Below are 21246 nucleotides of genomic sequence, written 5' to 3'. Positions count from 1 at the left end.
GTTTGACAAATTTTTTATTCACAATAATTTTTTGATAAAATAAATTTAAGATGTTTTTAGTTATTATAAAGTATTATAAAAATAAATAAAAAATTTATCAGCAAAGAAAATCACCAGGGTCTTTTAGAAGCCCTTATACTCGTATACATACATATAATGCAAAAGTTTTAAAAACATTCTTTGTATTTTCAGTAATTACTTAGAATATTTTATAAAATATAAAAAAAACACTTAATTTATTTCAAAAACCAATATAATTGCAGTACAAATTGCTTAAAAAGGAAACATAACAGGTGAATTAGAAAATTATTTTCAAAGTGGATAGTCTTTGATTGTGAGGAGAGGTTGAAGGCGTGAAGCTTTAAAGTGAATCACAATGGTTGCTTTGGTGGGTGATTAGGTTAACCAGGCACTTGGCTTCATGTGCATTGGGACTCTATTTATTAAGTGGACGAGTAGGAATTTCTATCATTCCAAGGCAAGACAGAGAGGGGGAAAAGAAGAAGCAAGATTCAGGAAATTAAAAAGAAAAAGAAAGGGAATTTTGGTGGTGACTGATTACTGGAATGTCAATTGTGTGGAAAGGGGAGGACACTGTGTCACTGTCCAAAGACTTCATGGCATTTGTGGGGCAGTGAATAACTGGCAGAGCTGGCTGCTACTTATCTCCTGAGCACTCCTTTCCTTGGACAACACATGGTGGTCCAGTCTTTCTTTGGGCCCTTCCCTCTTCGCTTTTCCTCCATTTTCATTTCAGTATCTCACCTAACCAATTTACCAATTTTTAAGTCTTTTAGATATACAACTCTATTTTCAAATTTCATTATCTTTCTCCATGACTCATTCTCATCCAATGTTTCCTTTTTAATATAATAGAAAGAAAAGAAAAAAACTCTTACCATTACAAGAATTACATAAATTTGCTAATAACATCATTTTTATCATTCATTACTAACACAATAGTTAAAAAAAATACAAAAATGATAAATAAATAAAAAATATTACAGGAAGGAAAAAACTGAATGGATATGACCCAAAAGTGATTAAAACAAAAATGCTAACACCTATCCTGAATGAATGGATATTACCCAAAAGTGATTAAAACAAAGATGCTAGCAAAGTGAATATAGATGCCAAATAAACCATCCTGAATGGATATGACCCGAAAAAGCGATTAAAACAAAAATGCTAACAAAGATACCAGAGATGGTAAACTGAAATATTTTGGGTTTTTTTTATATGCCTACTGAATCAGATAAGATGGCCACATGGGCACATGGACTTGATATTAAATAAATAAAAACTCACCCACACAATAATTGTGAAAGCACCAATCTATTCAGCAGTTTCCATCAAATCTTAAACCCATGCAATCAAAACCCAAATTTGTGAATATCTTTGATTATTTCATCTTCAGTTTGTGGTGTATGTGTGAGTGGCCGGTAGCCTGCTACAAATAACAAGGTTTAGTCCCTTTTCAAAGGTCCCAAACAAGTCGAACCATAAAGCGGTTCTTTTCCCCTTCCCCCCCCCCCCCCCCCTTTTTTTTTTTTTTGGGTTTTCGTCTTTCTTTCCTTGAGTAACTAAGAAAATGCTAACAGTATTTTGAAAGGCCAAATGGGTATTTGGGTTCCTAATTTTTAGATCATTTTTTTCATATATATATTACGAAACGTACCCACTGGGCTTAACGGGGGATATCATGGAAGTGTGATTGGGAAAAGAGAAACTAGGCAACATGTGGCATAAAACAAATTGGGAGGTAGTGATTTGTCATGTCCTCGGTTTTTGAAAGCAGATTGGATTGGCTTGATTGGGAATCACCTATTTTAAAATGGTTTGACGTTCATTTTTTGGTATATAACATTATACAAGGAAATTTTCCCACCATAATAGGTATTTTGAAGATTATTATACCATTTCTAAATCCAAATAAATATTATATACTTACCAAATGAACAAAAATGAAAGGTGGACGGATAGCTCTGCTTTCATTTTGCTACAAGATAAGGAAAATTTTAGACCATTTCCCAATCCAATTAGGAGATCAAAATATAAAATATTAATATCAAGATACAAAACAACATAACATACATACAAAATAACAAGACAACTTACAAGATCCCAAACAATGAGTCCTTTCTCTTCTTCTTTTTTGTGAAAATAACCCTTTACTACCATGGTCAAACCTTTAAGATCTCGAATCTCAATATTTATTTAATTACTTTAATTTAATAATTATGTTAATATTGAAGAGGAAGAATAGTAAGTTTGCAAAATAATAAAAACAATTCACATGACATGTGATGAACCAGATGATTAATTAGATACAAAATTGGGAGACTAATCGGTGGCATGTCATTAACTGCTTTGTCATACAGGAGAAAATTCCATTGAAAATAGTATCATCTTTATCTCCAAGGGAAGTTTGTTTTTTTGTTTATAAAAGCTGGGCAAGAGGCAGATCAAACCTCATAGTGATTCAACAGCCACAAGCCTCTGCGAGTCTGGGAATGGATAATCACCAAAACCATGAAGAAAGTGAGATGAAAGAAGCCCCAGTGGCTGTAGTGATGGTGCCATTTCCAGCACAAGGTCATCTCAACCAACTCCTACAACTCTCTCGTCTCATCTCTTCCTACAACGTATCTGTTCACTATGTAGGTTCTGTCACCCACACCCACCAAGCCAAGCTTCGAGTTCAGGGTTGGGACCCTCTTCTCCACCCCAACTTTCAATTTCATCATTTCCCCACGCCTCACTTTCACTCTCCTCCTCCTAATCCTAACTCCTCTGTTCAATTCCCAGCCCATCTGGAGTCATCTTTTGAGGCATCCTCACAGCTTCGCCAGCCTGTTGCTGCACTCCTACGTGAACTTTCTCCGAGAGCTAGGAGGATCATCGTTATTCATGACTCCCTTATGGGTTCCGTGATTCAGGATGTTGCCTCTATACGTAATGCTGAATCCTACACTTTCCATAGTGTCTCCGCCTTCTCTATTTTCTTGTTTCTCTGGGAGGCTGCGGGGAAACCTGTCCTTAAGGAGGCTAAATTTCTTGAAGATGTTCCATCTCTTGATGGCTGTTTCCCGTTGGAGTTCCTTAATTTTATCGCCTCTCAACATCAGTTCAAGAAGCTCAATTCCGGGAATATCTACAACACATGCAAATCAATGGAGGGTTGTTATGTCGATTTACTGGACGGTCTAGAGATCTATGGTGGAAAGAAGAAGCACTGGGCGTTAGGGCCATTCAACCCGTTGACTATATGCTATGACAAAAAATCAAATCCTGGACACAGATGCTTGGGGTGGCTAGACAAACAGGCTCCAAAGTCGGTCCTATTGGTTTCTTTTGGAACCACGACGTCATTAACAGACGAACAAATCAAAGAGCTTGCAATTGGGTTGGAGCAAAGCAAACAAAAGTTCATCTGGGTATTGAGAGATGCGGATAAAGGAGATGTTTTCAGTGGAGAGGTCAGGAGAGCAGAACTTCCAGAAGGGTATGAAGAGAGAGTGGGAGGAAGAGGGATGGGATTAGTGGTGAGAGATTGGGCACCCCAACTGGAGATATTGGGGCACAGTTCAACAGGTGGGTTCATGAGTCACTGTGGATGGAACTCATGCCTGGAGAGCATTAGCATGGGAGTGCCCATAGCAGCATGGCCTATGCACTCAGATCAGCCAAGGAACACTGTGCTTGTAGCGCAAGTGCTTAAAGTTGGCTTGGTTGTTAGGGACTGGGCCCAAAGAGAGCAGCTAGTGGCAGCATCTACTGTTGAAAAGAAGGTCAGAAGTTTAATGGCATCAAAGGAAGGAGATGACATGAGGAAGAGGGCAGCAGAATTGGGAGCCACAATACAGAGGTCAATGGATGAAGGGGGGGTTTCCCGCAAGGAGTTGGATTCTTTCGTTGCTCACATCACTAGATAGATTGGTTTGCCCTGGTGGATTGCGTGTGTGCCCCTGCATTAGGATGTCATCCAAATTCATCACCCATTCTTTTAGCTTTTGTTGTCTTTTTAAGCCAAGGATGTCTCGGGATTTCTCCAAAATAAACTAATGCAGCATACAATGTTTTCAGCCTAAATATTGAATGATGACGGTGAGGGCCGGCCTAAGGGGTTTGAAAGTCCGCTTCAGCCTAGCTACAGGTCCAAATGCTGAAGAAAAAGACACTATTAATAAAAAGGGAAATTATTTTCAGAATAAGTCAAAATTTCATTACTAATCTAGTGTGACTAAAATAAGGTTGGAAAAAAAACAAAAAAACCTATTATTTTATTCGAATGTAGGTTCTCAGAACCCCTCCTAATTTGACAGCATGAAGGGTTCCTACAGCACTTGGACGATCAATTCGGATTTAAAACAAGCTTTCTCCTAACAAAACAAAATGGGCCTTCTGTTCCTTGATTTGATGATTAATGAGGCTTGCACAAGTTCTCTTCTTACTAACTGAATGACCTACTGATGCCTGAAAATTCCAAATATGGAAAGTTGTGGATACAAGCCTTTGACATAAAGTCTAGTGCTGAGTACAGATGACAGATATTTTATGCCACTAGGTAAGTGGTATTGAGAAGGTGCTGCTAAGTGCTAACTAATAGCCTGAGCACCTTAAGACCAGGCATTAATATATTTAATCTACACAGTGGGTTCTTTGTGCCACTGGTGACACAGTGAGAGTGGGGTCCTAATCTACTATGCGTCCAAATACACATCACCACAAAGATTCAAAAGCTAATTTAGAGCTTTCCTAGCACTTCCCAATTCTTTGCAGTGGATTCATGAACCTTTCAAAATACCCAAAAGCTTAAGTGCCACGTGGGTTCTTCTGCTCTTACTCTGTTCTTGTCAAAATTTATTCAAGGTTTCGTAGGCATCGAAAAAACTAAAGTTCTCCACCATGTAGATATGAATAATGATGCAAGAGCCATGCAATTTCGTTTTCAAAACTCAATGATATATATTATCATGAACAAGAGTCATATGCTTATACCATATTACGGGACAAAAATGTCAAGACAAGAAATGGGGGCAACACTAAAAGTCAAGTTGGTCAGTGGTCAATACATTTTGGGATTTCAACCAAAATCCAAAACCTATTTCCTTATTCCGTGAAGAAGTAGATACCTTCCCAAGTTTGATCAATAGCTGAGCAGCATTACCATCATCAAAATCATGACCAAGATGGCCGCAGACGAGCTCCAGTAGTTGTAATCATGTTGCCTTTACCAGCACAAGGTCATCTCAACCAGTTCTTGCAATTGTCCCACCTCATCTCGTCCTATAACATCCAAGTTCACTACAAATGGTCCGCCGTACATAATCGGCAGGTCAAGCTTCGAGCTCATGGCTTGAATCCTATGGACAATACTAAAATCCATTTCCTTGACTTCTCAATGCCTCCTTTCGTCTCTCCTCCTCCCAACCCCAACTCCTCCAATAAATGCTCTGCACACCTTCAGCCATCCATTGAAGCCTCTATGCACCTTCGCCAACCCGTCAGCGCACTCTCTCCCACAACCAAAAGAATGATTATCATCCATGACCCTCTTATAGCCTCTGTTGTTTGGGATGCTACTTCAATCCCAAATGCTGAAGCCTATGGGTTCCACTGCGCACTGCTTTTTCCGTTTTCACCTACTTGTGGGAAGCCCTGGGAAAAACTGTCCCACCAGCAGCAGAAATACCTGACGAGCTTCCATCCTTGCTTCACCTTTGAGATCATGAATTTCTCTGCTCATCAATATGAGTTTGCGAAAACTGCAGTTGGAGATCTCTACAACACATGCAGATAACAGAAGGTACTCACATTGATATATTAGCTAATGAACAGATGAATGGAAACAAGAAGCAATGGGCAATTGGACCACTAAACCCAGTAACAATCTACCGGCATAGGAACTCAAATAGCCCGGATAAATGCTTGGAATGGCTAGATAAACAAGATCCACAATCTGTAGTACACATTTCATTTGGAACATTTGTCTCGGTCTCTGATGACCAGATCAAAGGGCTAGCTATTGGGTTAGAACAGAGTGCGCAAAAGTTTATCTGGGTGTTGAGGGATGCTTATAGAGGAGATATTTTTACTGGAGAAGTCAGGAGAGCTGAACTTCCTCAAGGGTAAGAAGAGAGAGTGAAAGCAATGGGACTGGGAATGGTTGTGAGAGACTGGGCACCCCCACTGGAAATTCTGGGGCATGTGTCTACTGGTGGATTCATGAGTCACTGTGGATGGAACTCATGCATGGAGAGCATTACCATGGGGGTCCCTATAGCAGCATGGCCAATGCACTCGGACCAGCCTCAGAACAGTCTGCTAGTAACCTAATTGCTCAAAGTTGGTCTAGTTTTTAGAGAATGGGAACATCAGGAAGAACTAGTTACATCGTCTACAATTGAAAAGGCCCTAAGAAGATTAATGGCATCAAAAGAAGGCAATGACATAAGGAAGAGGGCTGTGGAATTGGGTGGTGCCATCTGGAGGTCAATGGATGACAGAGGGGCTTCTTGCATGGAGTTGGATTCTTTCATTGCTCATATTAGCAGATAAATTTATTTGTCACATTGAAGCAAAAAATGTCCTACCTTAGAATTGTCTTCTTTAGATTCAAATCTTCTGATAAATTGAATGAAAATCAGTACTACAAAATACACTTCACTTATTGAAATTAATCATTTTGTAAGTGTGCGCAAGCTCTTACTTATCTGGGGATGAATGTGTGCAATGTGTATGTGTGTGTGAATCCCTGTGACTACAGTTCTCAGGTTGAAGGGATTGACAATCAACAAAGCAAGGCTCTCCTAGGATCAGAAAAGGTTAAAATATAAGAATAGCTTTACAAATCTCTCCTTATTAACCTTCTTTAATTTGAGAGGGAAAAAAAAAAAAAAAGTTAAAAAGAGAAAAAAAACTTGGATTGAGTAGTTAAATTGCAAATCTTACTTAAAACTATTAGAGATATAAGAACTTTCTCCATAATGCTTGCAATGCTTTGGTGATGAACTGGGCAACAAACTTCTCCAAATCTAGAAAATGACCTCTAGAGTAATGATTTTCTTACTGCTCCAGGTATGGAAAAGTCTTGCCAAAGCACTCTAATCTTCAGTCTGGCCACTACATTCCATAGGCCACTAGGTTGAGACAATGAGACTTGGTCAGACACTACAATGTCTATAACTGAAATTAGGTTGGAAGAAAAGAACAAGGCAAACCCTTCTCTGCCAAAACCATAAAGAACAAAGAAGGAATGCCACACAATGAGCACATAATGAGCTTCATGAAAATGACTCTGCAATTTGTTCCAACAGTCTCTTTATTGCAACGGATATGTGCCCCTAATGGATCATAAGATCATTTCTAGGCTAAGCTATCTAATAAACAAATCTCTAAGCCTTTAGTTATACAAACCGTATTCTTCTAACATATTTAATAAATGCATAATGTCACGGACTTAGGCTTCTCCTAAGCTCATGTGCGGTAGTTAGACAACTTCAAGACGCTTGATGTTGCTAACTTAGCCTTCCCCTTGTCCTTAGCTAGTTAGGCTAAATTAGACACATGACTTGGAAGCTACGAGAACAAAAGACACTTAAAGAAAGGAAGTTTTTATTGCTCAAAGGATGTTTTATAATGATTTGGAAGCTCACTTGCTTGGTTAGGAGGTGATTTGAGTGATGTCTTGGCCAAATGAGGCCCTCGCCTATTTATAGGCACTAGTGGAACTCCCTAGAACCCCCAAAGATTCCCCACTATCCTAGAATTCTCTATACATAGACTATTTAAAAGTATTTACAAGAGACCTCTGGAACTTTGTAGATAGCTCCATACTCTTCCCTTGTCTTCCACCATAGTGTAGAGATGTGTCAACATCTCTAAGTCTCTCCAGAACCTTCCACACTCTTCCACTAGTGTAGATGACTCCAAGGTTTTAGAAACTTCCCACTCACCTATATAAGCTCAAGGGAGGGCCATTTGAGCAAGTCATGACAATAAGCTTCCAAAAATTGACAATAGTAATCTTTTTGAATTCAGACCTAATGCTAGTTTGGTAAAGATCTTCTCAGCATAGCCCTTGAGACTTGCTCAAGTGGCAAGGGATAGAGATGAGAATGGGAGAGGTTCCATGTTCAAACTCTGTGCAATAAAGAAAATAAAAAACATTAGCCATGAAGAAAAACAAGGGAAAAAAAAAGGTGCCCATCAATATACTGAGTACTTTGATAAGAACATAAATGAATCAAAAGTCATGATCATGAATAAATTTATTATAGCAAACATCCAAAAACAAGTGCACTAAGTGTAATACAATGATTGATATTGGAAATGTATTGAGACCTGTTCATGGCTACTATTGTTGTTATTATTGTTATTTTTCAGTCCCATAATGCTTCCATGGAGTTTTGCCTTAGCTAGAATATTAATTCTGTTAATTAGCCAACTAACCTCATTTACAAATCAGTACAATATTTTACCATGATTAGTCATGAATGCAATGAAAAAGAATAGACAAACGAAATAGACTAGAGGAGTAACACAACAGATCCATCTAAGATTTGGCTAGGCAGAGAAGCTTCTTCTTGTATTTTTCCTTCTGCTTTTAAATAAAGCTCACCATTAGAAACTGATCCTTCTTCTAAGATTTGATTTCTCATAGTACTTTAAAAGTCTAATCATGTTCTCAACTTTTTTTTGTCTCTATAAACTGCAAAGAACAATTAAACTCTGAAAAGGGCTAATAGCCAAAAGCTTACTGCTTCAGAGTGTTATTTTCTATGATTCTGATGAAGTCCCACAAAAGCTAATATTATCCCTTTTGAAATTTTTGACAAGACAAAGGTACCAATATCTGATAAAAGTTTAAATTAACTGAATATTTTTTAAAAGACCAATTCTGAGAAAAATTTTAGGCTTGCATTGGGGACCAAGAGGTTCATATATCCTTGATCATTTTCTCAAAGCAAACATTTGACAAGTAAATGATTTATGCATTACAGAGATAAAATACATGGTTATTCGCAAATAGTTTTCCATGTGCAAACACTCTAAAAAGGACTTTCATATGCAAACATTATTGTCCTGATATAAATAAGACACACCACAATGTAGGGATACGCTCTGGCAACTCCAACTACATTTTAGTTAGACTAATCTAACAGATTTTGTACACATAAAACTTCATCCAGAATGTCAGGGCAGAACAGTTCCGTTCCACTCTGCTGAAGGAGAAGAAACTAACCTGTCCATGTGCTACATGACAAAACTTGAAAGGAACGCCACTGCGCTGTCTCTAAAGGTCTTCAATCTGTGCTTTCAATGGTGGAGGACCACTATGTGAGAAAACAAAATTTTTAGCTCTTAGAACATGTTAATAATAAGCAACCAAATGCATAGAAGGGAGAAGAAATGAAGCATTTGGAAATGAATGACTGAACTCTAACGACCATTGAAATGATAGCTATGGCCTAATTCAGAAGTATTCTTCAAGAGTAAATGCTTCTTTTAAGAAAGAACCAAGGAACAGTAACATTCCAAATTTCCTTTGTTTCCCCCATTTTTAACAGCTAAAGATGTTAAACTGCTAGCAAATAAGCCTAAGGTGCTTTAATCGAGTTATAATCAACATACAGCACAAAAAGAGCAATAATACATTGCATGACCTGTAGGCATGGAGAATTAAAAAAAAAAATGTTACTTGGCTGATTATTATTATGCAACAGCCCCTGCTTATTTCAGGCTATTTTTTGCACATTTTTTATTAACAACCTATCAAAATATTAACCAAATAGGGCAGTCTAAGTGACATCAAAGAATAAGAAAGCTTTAAACAGGTTCTGTGTAACTAGAACCATGGTTGAGCTTTCTTTCTTACATGTCCAAATTATTAGAAAACAGAATTTGAAACTACTAAGTGAAGAATTTATTATTTCCAAGTTTTCATTGTTTTTGGCTATGCAAATAATTTCTTTGACACAGAAGGAAAGCATAGTAAGAAAATTGCTTCAAATACAAACAAGGAACATGCTTCTCTTCATGCTGGACAAATTAGTCAACCCATAAAAGATGTCAATGATGACAACTGTTCCCTCTCAAATTGTTAAGAAAATTTCCACAAAGTTAATGGAAATAACGTTTTAAAAAAGAAACATGGATATTCATATCCATGTATTCACCACTCTAATAGCCCACCAAAAATAATTTCCTTCTAGAATGTAATAAAACTTCAGTAATGCTTGGAGTTAAAATGCATTTTGATGTAGCCTTCACATTCAAAGTCGTTTTTTAAGAAATATTTTTTGTTTGTCACAACTATGAAAAGCTATGACAAGCATGAGTTCCACTTCCAAAAAAGTTCAAGATCTATTGATATCTTGACATATAGTTTTTTCTTAAACCACACAACATTTGGGAAAAAAACTTTGTACCTTTTCCAAGAACACGACTTATATGTTCCCTATTTTGTTTGCTTTATCCGACGCTAAAAAGGTGTAGGTAGTAGATTTGTGGGAGCAAAAGGAGGGAGGAGGGGCTTGGAAGTTCCATTTTGCTAGGACTCTAAATGATTAGGAGTTGGATTTTGTGGAGAGATTCCTTCTTCAATTGCAAGGTCATTCGGTGAATAGGGAATAGGAGGATAGAGTGGTTTGGAAAGGCGATATAGTAAAGGAAGATTTTATGTAAGAGTCCTTTACTCGTTGAAACCAGATTGTGTTACCCCTTTTCCAATAGGGATTATACGGAATTTTTGGGTTCCCTCTAAAGTGAAAATTTTTGCTTGGGAAGTTTGTTGGGGGAAGGTGTTGACTTTGGACCACTCCAAAGAAGAGGTCGGTCATTAGTCAATAGGTGTGCTCTTTGCAGAGTGGAGTTGGAATCCATCAACCACATTCTTCTTCATTGTGCTAAGGCAAGGATCTTATGGCTGTTGGTGTTCTCTTTATTTGGGATCCCATGGGTTGTTTCTACCTCGGTATGAGACACCCTACTAGGGTGGCAAAGTTCTTCTAGTGGAATAAGGCATAAGAAAGCTTGAAGAGCAGCCCCTTTATGTATTTTTTAGACTCTATGGAAGGAAAGAAGTTGAAGAGTGTTTGAAGATGAGGAGATGTGAGATCAAAGTCTTAATAGTTCTTTCCTTGCCAATCTTTTTTTGTGGATTTAGGTGTACATTCATGAGAATTCTTTGTCCTTAATTGATTGTGTAGTTTGGTTGGGTCCTTCCTGAGGGTAGGAGTTGTTTTTGTTTACCCCCTTTTTTATTCTGTTTTTTACGCTCATTGCATACTCCCAGTGTACTCTTGTGCGCTTTATGCATTTTTAATACAATTTCCTACTTATCAAAAAAGAACACGACTTAGACATGCCTTCTTGTGAAAAAACATCATGGCTATATCTAATATAGCAGGAAATTGGACATAACCCAGAAACAAATGATTGCCATAAAAAACTTGATGAAATATGGTATACTTGGATCACCCGAAAAAGACTTCCTAAACTTGCTATTAGGAAGATAAACATCAAAAACCAGTTTAACTTTAGTAATGTGCACATTATTGACCAGTTCTATGATGGAAATTTTATCCTTTGATTCTCCATGTATCATACCTTGCCTTCTAGGGTGCCCTAATGGGATTCCAAACAAGTTTTGGTACTCTTCGGAGTACAAAGGATCCCATGCGGCCCAACAATGTAACCAAGAGACTTCAAGTGCCTATAAACCTCAAAAGACTCCCAAAAGCATCCACACTTCCCTTGTGCAACCTTATCATATATACCTTTTAAGGAAATAGTCACATTATTATCATCCAATAGATGCAATGCTCCTTGTTCAGCCACAAACCTACACAAAAAGCTTTAAGCATATTGCTAACAAAAAGGGTATGACTAGTGAGTACTTCTTAATCTTCTCCTCAAAGATCGCACAAGTGAATAATTTGTTGTATGCGTATAGCAAAATTTAATTCTCCTTAAAAAAAGTTAAAATCGATATTTTTTTTTTTTAATTGTATATTTCTCAAATACTACTAGATAAGAAATATACAATCAAAAGAGACATTTTGAGGGTAATTTTGACTGTACCATAACAAGACAGTTGTGGGAAATGTTGCTGGATATATTTGGAAGACAACGGATTTTTCCTTAGTCAAAGACTTTTTATTAGACTAAAAGTTTTGGAGGCTAGATAAATTAACGAAGGTTTGGTGTCCGACCACCCTTTGCTTCTTGGTACATTTGGAGAGAGCAGCACAAACGATGTTTTAAAAGGAAAGAGAATTTAAATAAAAAAATTAAAGGAGTTTCTTATTATGTTCCTTTGTGAAGGGTCTAGATTCCCTTTACATATGAAAATTTTAAATTGATGGAATTCATTGACAGTCTAAACTATACATAGTTAGGTTGCTTGGTTTTCTTTTATACCCCCCATGTACATAGGATGTAACTCCTTTCTGTTTGGCATCTTTAATCAGATTCTGCTTACCTATTAAAAAAATATTTCGTAAGTACTACCATCTTCAACCCCTACGCATTTTTGAATAACCTTCAGGTCTTGCTGAAATTGGCTAATTTAGACAGCATGATAAATTGAAATTTTGGTAAGGTAAATTCAACATTGTTTAGCGTTTACAGACCTCTTTGCTTACTTTTTCCGTTGCCATTCTTTTTCCTCTGGTAAGGCACCAAAGAAAATTATGGCTAAAACCAACAAAATTACAAAGAAAATAATACTATTTTGAGCTTTCATTGTGTTAAAAGTATTCCGTGAGATGTAAATATAAGCAATCTTGCAACTAATTATATCATACTCAAAACCATATTTACATTGAGCCAAGCCCCAACTAAAGTTTCCCATGTTTCCAGTAGATACACATTTTCTGTGTTATATAGTAGATAGATTATTCACAATGTTTAATGTGTCCTAAGACGTCTATTTGACCAGCTTTACATCCATCAACAAATCCTCCACTTGACCATCCTCTACCTGGTAGCACAACAATGTAGTCATAATGTCTAGGCTCTCTAAGATTTGTTTTGTAGCTCATGTTTGGAAGACTCTAGCATCCTATTCAAAAAGGTAAATGAATTAAATCAAAGACTCGCTCAATTACTTGCATTGGGTTTATGGTAGTTGCATTATCACTTGTCAAGAGATGTAAGGAATGATAAAGGAACAAATAATAATTACAACAATAAGAAAACAAGAATTAGAAACATTAAAGTCAGTATGTCGCATACAAAGTCTCCTCAATTGAGCAATAGGTCTTGCTGTTTCGAACTACTCCAGTTGTTATCCATATCTTGCCCTTCTTTTCCACAACCGCAGCCATTCCTATCTCATCATTCCAAATCGCCTTGGAAACTGCTTTGCTGCGAAACAATACACACATTTAGGTTGTAAAACCACTATTCTGGACCTCGATGGGAGCTATTGGTTCTAAAGCTCTACCTAAATTGCAAATTGGATATAGAACCAGAAATACAGTAATGTTCTTCTTCATCATTGGCATCTTGAAGATAGATCTCAGAATTGCTAGCTCCACCGGAAGAACTTGCCCAATCCTCATCCTCCACGATACCAATTACTGAAAAAATCACATTTCAATTTTAGAAAACTCCAATTGTCCCAAAAAGAAGAAAGAAGAAGAAGAAGACGAAAAAAATCAAAAACTATAACAAGTCACTGCACCGATAATTTTGGTGTTGGATTTTAATCTCAGTTGATTAGGACGAAGACATTTTTTCCCCTGATTTTAAAAACAAGTTCTAAAAAACTACTAGAAACTTTTCTTAGAAAAAAGGGGAAATGGAAAAGAGAACAAGATTTTATACCCTCCTTCTGCAGTAGGGTGGAGGCAGTCTTCTTCTTTCTTCTCCGATGCTGTGGTTGATGATTGTACGGATTTGTTGGGAGTGAGGAAGAAGGAGAAAGACTGCGGAACAAAAAGGAGCGAAAACGCACCGCTTGAATCCTTGTGGCCGACAGAAGAGAAGTGCACGTTACACTACAGCATACCCTCTATTAACGCCCTATTTTTTATTTTAAAAACAAAAAATTGCTTCTTGTTTCTTGTTTTTCGAATACCAAATTTTCGGTTCTTGCACTTCTGTTCCGAAAAATAGACTACATTCACAAAAACAATTACCAAACAAGTACTTAATTTTCCCCCCCATGGCCCATAAGCTCTAGAGGAATTAGCAAAATTAAATCAAGCAGAGATGGATTCTCTCCAACGAAAACGGCGTGGTTTCAATTCAGTCTCCATGTCTAAAACAAAAGCAATTTCTATTGTTGTGGAATGGAAGGGGATTCATAATGAGAAAAGAAAGACTTTGAAAATGACTTGGTTATACTATTTAAGAATAAATAAGAAGGGAACAAAATACCAACAACATATTTATTTTAAGCATGAGCCACCCAGCAAGTATGAACGAAATGAAATATCTTATATTATATGCACTCTTGGGAGTGTGTGTTGGTCAAGGGATAGCCAACATCTAAAAAAATAGCTGCTGATGCCTAAAGTGTTAAAATAAAAATCCAAGCAAAATCCACAAGGGCATTGGTACCATTCATGGAAAACTAAATAAGAGGAGGAGAAGAAGAAGAAGAAAAGGAAAAGGAAAATTGGAATGGTTTTTGTATGTTAAACAAGACTTGGAGAACATTCGAATGCAAGATATGCTCCCAGACGGATATTGTGTGCTCTGCCGCTGCTGTTGTATTTTGCTCCACAACTTTGTTCAAGGGCTGCAAAGATTTCTGAGATCCTCCTCCTTGGCATACCAACTTGGTATTATCTTTGAAATGTGGGGATAGAGATCCTTGTAGGAGTTTCTGATTGTTCCTTCTGCAACTCCCGTAGCAATTGAGATATCTGCACCACCCATGTTTCCATTATTACCAAACTACAACTTCAAAATATGAATAAATAGGAGACACAAAGAGCCAACATTGGCCTCACTGATTGCAATGTTGGAGCCCAACCATCAGCCATGTCAATCCTTAAAATTCTATTCTAATTATGCGACCATGGACAGTCTGGTAACAATCATGCAGAATTAGTGTGTGTAAAGGGGATAGTAGCAAGGCAATAAGAAACCCCCTATTTTTCAGTTTCAAGGCTCTTATGCAAACCAATTTGGATAAAATGGTGGATGTTTAAACCTCGGAGAAGCTTCTTCTCATCTGAAAGCTGAGTTATAATGTAAATAACTGCTGCTGCAATTGATACTGGGCTTCTCCTGCAACAAATTAAAAAACAAAAGAAATGAGAAAAGAATAAAAAGACAAAAAGAGTTATTAATTTTTATTATTATGGGCAAGTTGTAATCATTAGATAAACAACCAAGATGAGAGGGACTAAAAAAAAAGCAAAACACTTCCATTTGAGCAAGATCCATGAACACTTTACTTCTGAATAAAAAATGTTCCTTATTCTTAACAAAGAAATCCACCCACAATGGCCACACCCCTCCTTCCCCAAAACCCAAATCCCAACAAACAAACACAACAATAAATAACCATAAAAAACCTCCATATCAATGAAAAGATCCTTTTTTATGTTCCATGAAGACAGAAAATCATTTCTGAGGCACAACTTGGCTAATCATGCAGAGGCTCAAATTTATGTACACTTGGGCCATTGTGTGAAAAAAAAAAAAAATCTGGAGCTAGAGAGAGACAGGAGTCAGTTTCAGTTTTTTTTTTTTTTTTTTTTTTTGGTTTCTTGGGGTAAAATTTTAAAGCACCATGATTTTAGTGCCATCCAGAGATGAACCATTTCTGGGACATGAACTGAGCAGTGAAGACCTTGGACAGTTGACAGGTTAGTAGTTCACAAGAGGACAATTTGCATGGCAGTGGTTTCCTCTTGGTGAATACAGAATATTTCGAAAAAGCAAACTTTTGAACATGCACAGTTACTAAATTTTTATAAATTAAAAAAATAATACTTATGTGGGCTAATGATATCAATAAACCATTACTTCCATTTCTTGATCAGGGAATGGGAAAAAATTCCCATTTCTTGATCAGGGAATGCACCCATGTGATCAATATTTGTTTGCATCTTGTGCTATCCAGTAAAAAAGGAAGGGGGTCAAAAGTACAAAACATAATAAAAGAACCCTATACTCAAAAGACATGTTGCATATCTCCTCTCTACTGGTCATAGTACATCGCTTCAAAGGCATAAAAAACTTAAAACTTTTAGATCCCCTGCTTCTCTTACAAAATAAACCCTAGCATCTTCAGCACGATTGACCTCTGTTTTTCAGTGCACATGATCAGAATGAAGTCTGAGCAACTCTTTTAGTCCCATATGTCCTCTCTCACTAGGTGATTTTCTCTAATTCTAACTTCTAAGTCCATTATGTTTCCAACCAAACCAAAACAAACACAACCAGCTCCTTGCTTTCCCTAGGTCCCCCCGACCCCCAACACTGCACTCCCATCACCAGTTGACACCATCCTCCTCATTTCAACACATCTCTCAAGCTTCATCTCTCCGTTCTATCATACTACCAAGTTGTTTTGCCTCTAGTTCAAGAAAATCAGACTGGGCAGCTTTTTGGTCGGGTAGCCCATGTTAAACTCAAGGCTTGGATTGTAGTTCAAGCAGTCATTCATTGTTCAATCTGGGCCCTAGTTTCCTATTTCCAGTGCTAGAAGAGGATTGCTAACACTATTGCAAAATTCAGCGGAACGAAGAATACCACATTTAAAGCAGAATGAGGATTTCTAATGCATAATCCTTCAAAATGCCATATTTAAAGCAGAACGATACATTTTTCGAGTTAGACTCCATTCCAACACTTGCCACTATAGGGATTGCAAATACACATGCATAACCCAGCGGAAGGGAGGGAGTATTTCCCTTAAAATACCATATTTAGGGTAAATCTAATTTACACATGCGCTTGAACACAACTATGAGATTGAGGGAGTAGCACGCCAAAGAGTCATTCATCTTTTGGGCAGATCTAATCCTTACTGAAGATACCATGAGATGCCAAAACTTTTGACTTTGACCAAACTCCATGAACAACCTTTTTGGTCCTAATCAATCCCTCATAGAGAACCTTCAGCTAGCTCAAATTGACTAGTTTCTTATGGGTGTTCTTTATTGACTTTCATTCTAAACATTCATAAACCCTATACTACCTCAATCAGCTCTTTTCTTAATTTGCTGCTTGGGTTGCTTGAGAAAATTAAAAGTTCTTTCAGATACTCCTGCTTGTCCAGCTAAATGTACTGATTCAGAAATCATGCAAAATTGATATGAATAGAAAAATAAAAATTGCAAATAACCATCATTAAGCATAATGGTATCAGGATAGTAACATGACAAGAGTAGAAAACCAGAACTATACCTTATATCAAACTCTTCAGACTTCTGCACAGCTTCTTGGGCAGCTTTAACCACTTGGTTGGTCATCCCGAGATTGGAACAAAATCTCCTCTAGAGATTAGATTAAGATTAATGTCATTAACAAGACATATTTAAGAAACAACAATATTGCAGTGTACAAAATGCCGCCTACATAAACATAACAAATGTGCTTAACTTCAGAAAATCCTCACCATGAAGTCTCCAGCATGTATAGTTCCCATCTCTACCGATTGACCCTTCTCAGCCTCTAGTTGTTTCACTATGTATTCTTTTGCTCGGCCAATTTCTTTCTTTGTGGCTCCATTGGCAACAGAGCAAATTTCTAGTTGACATCCACAGTTTCAGGAAGCTCATTCGCATAGAGAATAGTAAATCAGGAAGCATCCATATGTTAAAAGAATCTTAGGCTGTACCCTTTACGGTGCGTGGTTTGTCTTCTTGTCGACAAGCAATATAGAGACAGGCAGCCAACAGAGCATCTTGATTTCTTCCTCTAGTAGACTTTTGATCTTCTACCTTCTTATATATTTCATTAGCGCGGTCCTTCAAATAAATTACAAAGGCACCATCAGAGGAGATACGATACTCAAATAACTTTGAAACTAAATTATGGGAGGAATAACAAGCACAGACAGAAATATGACTTTTTGTTCAACTTATACCAGAGATTCGTATTCATATATAGATTGAAATGCAAGAAATGTTTAATACATTTTTTTCCAAATTCTTTTCAAGGTTTACTGCTCTGCTGCTATCCCTCCCTCTCACTATCGTCTACGACCTCTAAACCATAATAAACCTGTTAAACTTAGCTTCTCTGCACTCGTCTTTGGCTGTTGCTGGACAAACATGATCTGCATCTAGCTAAACATGCATGTTGGAAGTAGTTACCAAAGAAAGGGTGAGAGGAAAGGAGGCAATTATGAAATGGCATTTTAGTTAAAAACATAATTGATGGAGGTAGCCTTTTAGAATTTTACTAAAAAACCAACTGATGCCAAAATAGAGCCTCCCCGATAAATAGCAAACTTCTATAGGCAAAAGGTAAGATAAAGCAGCCCAAGAGCCAATCCAAATATGCCACAAGAATATCACTTGCATAAAATCAAGTAATCACAGGCTACGGAGTCGCTTCCTTAGGATTGAAGGATAGGAATGAGAAATTAATGGCAACAAAAAATATGGTAAAATAAAAGCAAGGAGAACATAGAGGAGGAACACAAAGAGTTAAAACCTTTGATCACTGAGACCTACAGAGGCCTCATCTAAAAGGAGATAGTAATGGTATTCCACCACTAAAGAATGCAAACATAACTAGCATTCATTTTTTTTATAGATAGCAAAGATAACTAGCATAATCATTGTCGTTTATATTAAATAGCTCTATTCATAGGCTTGCAAAAACCCAAAAAACTCAACAAACAATAAACAAGAAACCCGACATACAAGGATGATTTCCAGAGTTGCTTCTAATGCCAATTTGACCAAGACCACTTACACTTAAGTCACATTCATGCATGACTAATCGAGCAAACAGCCTCCTCACCCATGATAGTTGGTTTCTATTTTTCTCCCAAGATTGAATTGCATTTTTTCATGTCATAGATCAAAATACCTTTCTTCTATTTCAGTAATTTCTGAGAAATAATGAATCATTTGCAAATATATCACTGGGATGTTGGGATGTTGGATTGAAAACAAAAGATGTGGATTCCTATAATTTTAGCTATTTTTATTTTTAGAATTTCTTTACTGATATGCCTAGGCTTTATTCATTTATGACAACCCTGTCACGATGTGATATCAGCATAAGAGTCTATGGAAGTTTGGTACTAAAGTACCCTTTGATTTTAAGATTGTTGGAAGGTAAACAAACAAACAAACAAAAAAGGGAAGTAATACATATTCAAAGACAATTTTTTTCTTCTTTGTTAGCACCAACCCAATGTTAAAATTGCTAGACAAAATAATTCCTTTTACACAAAAAGGAAAGAAAAGGATAATACCCCATATATTACATATAATTTACAAACAATGAAAATACAAAGGAGTTAGTTCATTAAACTATCTATGTTTGGGATTGTGTGGGCTGAAACTATCTATCTCATAATGTAATATGATAGCAGCACATAGATAGCATACCTTTATGGTCGCAACAAGGCCCAACCTGAAACATAAAGTAGCTGCATTAGCTACATTTTTTGTAATAGCAATTTATGAAAATATTTCTACAAGCTAATTTTTGGAAAAATATGAGATTTAGCAATATGAAGACTTTCCAATAAAAATCTACACATCCTCACATATTAGTATGGAAAAACCAATATTAACTTAACCTTGTATTAGATGCTTAGGGTCTCTATGAGACCAATTTACTTAAACAAATAATAAATTAATGACATCTTATAAACCTATCCAAAAATAAATTACGAACTTCTATTAATATTTAAATGTATACCCGCGTCCAGGAGTTTAAACTCCCAACTAGTTTGACAAATTTGGATTTAGGAAAGGTGGCCAAATCAAATTAAGTTCCTATGCTGGTTTTTTATTCCGAGTTAGCCTTTTCGTGAAAAGCAACCTACGGATGACTTAAACCAAAACCTTGAAATCAAGTATATGACTATTCCACTTCTTCTCTAAGTAATCCAAGATTTAAATTTTCTTTTCTTTTCTTTTATTTCCAGACATTTTAAAAGGGACCAAATATGGCATCTAGGACTAACAACGAGCCAAAACCCAAATTTATTGGACCCGTAGGCGATTTTTTCCTATGGCCCCAGTCCCAGATAGCACGATACTTAAAATGGAGTCAATCTGTTTAATTGGGCATTTTTGGTTCCACGGATCTTGAGTATTCAAAATTACAATTTCATTTTCTTTCCTTCCCACACTCTCCGCAGCCAAAAAGATCCCAGCAAATGAAGATCGATATTAAACCGAAGGCTCTCTTCCTAGGACTTGTTTTCCTACATTTGCTCACTAGTCAAGATATCATCAATTTTTGCAGCAACCATACTGCACTTCAATGCTCAAATCTTACTTTTCTATTCTTCCTTTTAACTTTCATGACCCATCCAATAGATCTTAATTTTCTTGGCAACCAAGCAAGCTCCAGGGTTGACAATGATCAAAGAAGTAAACCCTATGTCATCTTTTTCATCCCCAAATTACTCGAAGCTTAAACCTTCCCTACACTTTTCCCATCGACTAAATTAATTTTCCCAATAAAAAAAAAAAGCATCCCTATGGTTCCAACAAAAACCGAAAACAAATTTAACACCTATCAGACATAGTCGCGATGGTCTTGAAAGCCAGAATCAGACCCCGATCAGGATTCGAACCCCGATTCTGCCATCGCCCTAACGAACTCGACAGGAAATCGCCCGAAACCCCGTTCGGCTTCGCTATAACGGTAGAAAGGCCACCATCAGTGAGAAGCGGGTTGGATGGGCCGCCAACACGGACCGGGTCATTGTCGCCCGACTCGTTAGCGAACGTTCTCCACTCGGAGGTCTCATCAATCGAGTGAGACTCTAGCACAAGCCCGCACTCGGAACACACCGTGTCGCCCGCCGAGTGATCGAACACGACCTCGGTGTTTTTCTTACAGTCGGTGCAGAACGCATCCGCCATTGATGAGATTCAGGAGAAAATTAGGGTTTGCTTGAGGACGGGCTGGGGTGTTTGATAGGTGAGAAAATACGAGAAGAGAGGATCGGAAGAGGAGCGTTTCTTCTCTCCTCTCTCTCACTTTCTCGGGAAAGTTTATAGAGGGGGAGGTAACGGGCAGCGGGTCAATGCATTTATAGACAAAAGAGAATTGTGGGTCGGCGTTAGAAAGCTC

At 37.3% G+C, this 21246-nt stretch overlaps 2 protein-coding genes and 1 pseudogene across 2 annotated transcripts; 2 read left to right on the top strand and 1 right to left on the bottom strand.

Annotated features, from left to right (window-relative positions):
* Positions 1–2306: 2306 nt before the first annotated feature.
* LOC100262460 (zeatin O-glucosyltransferase-like) lies at positions 2307–4092 on the top strand. Its single transcript, XM_002284345.4, has one exon. It carries the CDS (start codon positions 2514–2516, stop codon positions 3933–3935), a length of 1422 nt encoding a protein of 473 aa, XP_002284381.1. The 5' UTR covers positions 2307–2513; the 3' UTR covers positions 3936–4092.
* Positions 4093–5224: 1132 nt separating this feature from the next.
* Positions 5225–6644, top strand: LOC132254215 (zeatin O-glucosyltransferase-like; annotated as a pseudogene).
* Positions 6645–14432: 7788 nt separating this feature from the next.
* Positions 14433–21246, bottom strand: LOC100267614 (transcription initiation factor IIB-2). The gene is made up of 7 exons (XM_002284306.4): positions 20683–21246; positions 19542–19566; positions 17813–17942; positions 17591–17721; positions 17380–17468; positions 15173–15249; positions 14433–14882 (listed from the first exon to the last, which is right to left on the bottom strand). The coding sequence occupies exons 1-7, from the start codon at positions 21033–21035 to the stop codon at positions 14749–14751; spliced, it is 939 nt and encodes a 312-aa protein (XP_002284342.1). The 5' UTR covers positions 21036–21246; the 3' UTR covers positions 14433–14748.

This window comes from Vitis vinifera, chromosome 8 (assembly GCF_030704535.1).
Source record: "Vitis vinifera cultivar Pinot Noir 40024 chromosome 8, ASM3070453v1".
Taxonomy (NCBI): domain Eukaryota; kingdom Viridiplantae; phylum Streptophyta; class Magnoliopsida; order Vitales; family Vitaceae; genus Vitis; species Vitis vinifera.
Note: the sequence above shows the minus strand (reverse complement) of the source record. Positions and strands in the feature narration are given on the sequence as shown.